Genomic DNA, 5,949 nt, shown 5'->3' with positions numbered 1-5,949 from the left:
TAACCCACATCAGGGGTGTGACCTACTTTTTTTTTGCCGACTTTCTTGCCCACAGCACCGCCTATAGTCAATAGCAGGACATGACATGTACAAGATTTTTAGAATAGAATCACTACAATAAAACTGAGTTTTTATACTTCAATTAAAAAAAAGAAAGTTGTTTGATTAAAAAGAAAGAAAAGAGAACAGCTGTATCTTTAAAGTTATACTGTGCGCTGCAGGTGCAGACAACTGCACCTTGGTACTTCAGCTCACCACTTTTGCATGTGGCTGCTGTCCAGAGTGCAGAGCTCAGATAGTGGCTCTAATCATTCGGCTTTGATCAAGGAAACAGCGCTGGCTCGTCTCCAGTGTCAGAGCACAAGAGGAAGCAGTTGCAGACATATAGCTGCGAGTTATTTATTGTCTATGTGTGTGACATTAGGCAAAGTTGCTCATAGTTGGTAAAAGTATAAGAGTAAATGGACCACGAACTGCAGCCAGAGGATGATGAATGTGTCTGCACTGCTCTGCTCGCTGGCATATTTCATTCTGACAGTAGATTTAACTTTGGCTTTCCGGGCATATCAAGACATGGAATTTACATTTCTGTTACCTGCTGGCCGCACTGAGTGTTTTTACCAAACCACCACGATGAACAACTCCATTGAGGTTGAATACCAGGTAAGTGTCATTTTCTCAGTCATGCCTTTTCTTTTGAGTAGTGTGTGGATTGTGTCTAAGTGGACAACAAAGAGAAGCCTATGGACTTTAGTCTTTCATACAGAGAGAAGATAAGGCACCTTATCGCTAGTGTTGAAGACACAATCTACATGTTGCTGTTTTCATTTTACTTCAACAGGCACAAATACACAAGATCACATGATGTCCACAAACTGCCTCTGCATGCTCTGGCAGCTTCAGTCTCATTCAGTGACAACTGTTGCGTGATTACTGAACACCATATTACACACTATTCATTATAAGATAAAATACAAGCAGACGGATAAACAAACTTTTCCATTATTATCACCATGGTGTGTGTATGAGTCTGAACAATCAGGGCTTTAATTTTAATTTGATGCCAAATGTGGATGGAAATTCCACACACTTTCTGTGCCTTTCTTTATTATCAAAACATTTATTTAAAGGTGCATTATGTAATAAATCTAAATCAACTGGCTGTAAAATCCTCCTAATATGTCACAGAGACTCAGGAATAATGTTCATATAACAAACTGAACTCACCAACAACAACAGTACAGACAAAATATTTGCATTAAAAAAAATATTTTGCAGACTGCAAATCATGTTTATGTTTTGAAATCATGTTTTGGCATGTGGCGCCACCTACCGCCGTATACCAATCATTGCAGTCAGTAGAGTCTCAGCTGTCGAGCAACAACGGGTTGCCAGTTACGTCAGAAAACGAAACCTAAAAGACCTCAGTATTTTGAATTTGAATGTAGTAACCGTTTCTGGCCACATTCTTACATATGGCACCTTTAACCAGGAAGGCCTAACTGAGATGAACAGTTTTAGGCACAAGACAATCTAGATTCTTTTCATGTGTCGTTCCACGCTGGTGCAATGACCTACCAAGCTCTACCAGCATCTTCTGTCCTAGCACTTGTGGAGTTCTTTATCCCTCTTTTGGACAAAAGCGTCTGCTAAATGCTTAAATCTAAATGTTTTTACGAGAGAGGACAAGACAGACAGCAGCACAAATCCTTTAGGGTGACAGGGAGACAAATAAGACATAACGTACAACCCTTAGTACGGAGGTAATCAAACCACGATTGTGGCCATTCAACCCTGGCATGAACAAAATCAGTGATGAGTAAAGGTTTTATGATTTAAAGTAAGTCTCAAGTATATGTAAATAACAGTGAGAGGTTGCTTGAGTGCACACATTATGCAAACATAATCAAGCAACAACCTTTAAGTGTCATGAGCAAGATCTGATGCAAATTCAATCTTAAATAAATGTCATCCTGTTTCACTCACTCATCTAATACCGCTTTGTCCTCCACATGAAGGGCTAATCCCAGCTGACATAGGGCAAAACAGGAAAAGGTAGAGACAAACAACCAATTACTCTCACACTCACAAATACCTTTAATTTAGAATGTCCAATTTTGCCTAATCCCCAAATCTGTATGTTTTTGGACTGTGGGAGGAAACCGGAGAACCTGGAGAAAACCCATGCACAACTCCATGCAGAAAGGCCGCAGCCCTGGGTCTTCTTGCTGCAAAGACAAGAGTGTTAACCACAACTTCATCCTGTTTTCTTTTTCTCTGTCTATGTCACTCCCCAACAGGTGATCGCTGGATCTGGTTTGGACGTTGGCTTTGTCCTCGTCTCACCCAGTGGACACCTGCTGGTCTCTGACTTCAGGAGATCTGATGGCATCCACAAGTGGGTGATCTTAGTCATAAATCAGATTAAAAGAAGAGATTATTATTACATTATGTTGTGTATTAAGTTATTTTGTTGTTTTTTTTCTTCAGGGTGTCACCCACAGATGATGGAGACTACCGGATGTGCTTCGACAACAGCTTCAGCACACTGTCAGAGAAGATTGTGTTCTTTGGGCTGATCATTAGGCCTGATACTCAGAGCAGTGGAGACAGAGACGAGTGGACAGACGTGGCCACAGTGACAGAGGGTATGGTGGAGTACAAACTGGAGGACATCAGGGTGAGACATGTAATGGAAAATGTGGTTTCTTTTTTCTCAGAGCTGGAGCCTTTCCCTAACACAGAATACCAGGTATTTTTGTGTATTGTGCATTGTATATTGTGTATTTAGGATGTCGAGCCTGAACTTGCACCTTCCTACAACGTCCGCAGGGAGTCGGCTCCCCGATACCTACAGTAGACAAAAAGGCGTGAAAACACAGCCTGGAAAGGCAGACTTCTTGTCTATTGGAGGAATGTGACAGGGGAGTTGCTCAGGGCCCACTATGCTCTGGGTCTTTCTCCAGCTCGGATCACTCCTGTGAAGATTGACCTTTTCCTTGCAAAGAAAATAAAAACTCGTCGGCCGGCAGAAGTTCTCTATTTGATTCTTCACCAGCAGCAGAGAATTTCTAAGCTCCAAACCTGCTATTGTCATTATTCCACTTTTACACCACTGCTCTTTTCTTCCTCTTCCAGGTGAGTGTAGTCTGTGTACCAGCACCTGGAGAGGAGCCGTCAGGTCCTGACTGTGTTGCGGGCCTTAGAGGCGAGGGACCGGTATCTACTGGAGGACAATCTGTGGCGAGTGTCTTTCTGGTCCTGCATCAACCTGCTCGTCATGCTCGCCGTCGCTGCCACACAAATCTACACCCTGCGAAGCCTGTTTGACAACGTTGCCCGGGTCCGCACCTAGTCCTTAGAGAGCATCCAGTTTTTATTGACTTCACTGACTGAAAGGATAGTTGACACCGTTTGGAAAAATACTCTTAAATAACAACCAAAGAGCGTTTGCTTTAATGTTCAGTACTGTAACACACACAATAAATATAGCACTCGTATTGATTAGTGTCATTGGAAAAGCTTTAAAACCAAAGCTTTTCTCACTGTATTTTGTTTTATTGAATTTTAAAAAAAAATTCATTTTACATCAACATTACCAGGATCTATCTAACAAAGCATCTATATAACCACCAACTAACTTCTTTTATTACACCAAGTTGTTTACTTTAAGTAACTAAGCCTCAAGCTGTTTAAGAAAAACAAAAAAAAGTCAAACAAACAATATCCCTGATCAGTTTCTCCACGTGGAGATAAATAGGCACAACATTCAAATTCAGCAGATGGCGGGTTTGTTTTTCATGCCTTTGCCATGATTTGGTTGCACTGCAGCCGTTTCTTTTTGTCATGCAAAGGCAGATAGTGATAAGAACATTTACAGAATAAAGAAGGCAAGACCTACATGCACCGACTGTGCATTCAAATATTTGTTTTTGTCTCATACCGATATGGAAATGACTGGGTCTGCTCAGTTGACTGTTACATTATCACACATTTTCCTTTGTTGTCACTATACAAATACTTCAATCATACATTTTCATGGTGGAATGTTCCTGTCCTGTTAAGGTGTTTGACTCCAACCTTTTGCAGTTTGTTTTTTTGGTAGAAAAGCTACTATTTTGGATGACAGTAACTATGTGGTAAAAATAAACTTCAGTAATTCATAAGGTTTGTTTGTGTGGGCCTGCACAGCCTTGTTTTTGTGGGACTGAACAGAAAATAAGACGTGGTTCTTCTCAGATCCCGCTGTTGTCACAGACCGGAGTCGTTTGGCGCCCACTGCAGACGAGGTCGAGGTCACCACTGGTTTCGACGGGGAGCCGGGCGCCTGTTCAGGGACAATCACCAACGTTAATCTCTTGACTTTGTGACACAGAAACTCCAGTCATGGCAGAGCGATGGAATTCATGAAGAGATGATCTCTGCGAGAGGTTTTTCTTTTTTTACAGAGATTATCCTCCACTCCCTTTGGAGCGTAGACTACAGTAACTCAGAGAGACTTTAACAACAACTTAAAAAGAAGGAGTAAACTACTATAAAATGACCACTCTTGTAATGTAAAGCCACACTATGTAATAACATCACACAGTAAGTGTCCACTTAATTCTGTAAGAACACATTATGTAATATTCTACTGCAAGAATCCTCAACGCAATGTGTAAAACATTTTGTAATGCGGTTAAAAATAACCATAATGACACATGACTAAAGATGTCTTTAAAAAATGACTAGTTAATATGTTGCATTAATCAAAACTACCTTAGAAGAGTGTTTTATTCCATCGCTGGCAAGTTTTACATTTTAACTAAATATAGAATTAAAAACATGAAATCAAATTAGGTAATAAAATGGGTAAAGAAAGGATATCCAGGTTATTACATTGTAATCATTAAAGGTGTGTTTTGTAATAACTACCACATTACAAATGATCACAAACTCAGAGAAATGTTTAACTATTACATAATGCAGCTTTACAGATCCCGTCAGTGTCACAAAGTCACATTTCATCAACAAATCTGTTTCTGCAGGGTGAGAAACGTTACATGCGCGCTAGAGAACAGTGGCCATTGTGTGAGCAATGTCTCTCTAAAGCAGGCAGCCTGCAAATAGAGGGTTGCCATAGGAACATGAGCTGGTCTATGTCAGTCTGTATTGGATAAGACATAAAGAGGCAGGCAAGGAAAACACAGGAGGGTCTCTACAGAGCTGCTATCTGAGAGCGAGGAGAGAGTGGATCATCACACAGGACACAAGGAGACACCAACCACCAGAGCCATTCCCTTTATTGTACACAACACCTCTTTATTTGTTTCACCTTTTTTGAATTAGTTCATTTTGTTTATTCAAGTCAATTACTTGCTACAGCGCCACTTGACAGGGGTTTGCAAAACAAAAAGAGAAAGAGATTTTTTTTTTTTTCCTTTCACAAGTTTGTTTCCAACCCCTTCCACCAGATCCAGACAGGGGGAGGGAAAGAGGAAGGAAGAGCACAATCTAATGTTTTACAGGGTGGTTACAGTCTGAGCTTCTCAAGGTCAGGCTTAAGTGACAGGCATGAAAAAAAAAAAATACTTATAAATTCTTATAAAACCTTGTGTAGCAGAGGTCTGTGAAAGACCAAATGAAATGGTTTTCAGTCGATTCAAATTCTGAGTTTGTTTTTTCCAGCACTGTCACTAAAAGCTCGACCTGTGGAGAAATGCAGTGGAAGAATAATAAAAAAAGACGACACACATTCTGTCTTAAGTATGTTCTTTTGAGTTTTTTTTTCTCCTTTTCTGTTGTCCAATAAAGTTTCAATTCTCTGTTGCGAGAACGGTGCTATGTCTAGACAGCTTCTCAAGACAGGATGTGCCTCTGTACACCACAACACCCGCCACCCGCTCATCTACTGATCAAACCAAAAAAATGTAAAACACCCCCCCCCCCCCGCCTGAGCAGTTTTACCCT

General features: G+C 40.7%; 1 protein-coding gene across 1 annotated transcript; it reads left to right on the top strand.

Annotated features, from left to right (window-relative positions):
- Positions 1 to 486: 486 nt before the first annotated feature.
- Positions 487 to 3,355, top strand: LOC310932657 (transmembrane emp24 domain-containing protein 1-like; the record flags this gene model as incomplete). The annotated part of the gene is made up of 4 exons (XM_083895987.1): positions 487 to 663; positions 2,301 to 2,398; positions 2,491 to 2,689; positions 3,149 to 3,355. 4 exons carry the CDS (start codon positions 487 to 489, stop codon positions 3,353 to 3,355), a joined length of 681 nt encoding a protein of 226 aa, XP_083752113.1.
- Positions 3,356 to 5,949: the final 2,594 nt, after the last annotated feature.

The sequence above is a fragment of the Microchirus variegatus genome (assembly GCF_963457635.1).
Source record: "Microchirus variegatus genome assembly, chromosome: 10".
NCBI lineage: Eukaryota > Metazoa > Chordata > Actinopteri > Pleuronectiformes > Soleidae > Microchirus > Microchirus variegatus.
This window is presented reverse-complemented; position numbering and strand designations above follow the sequence as displayed.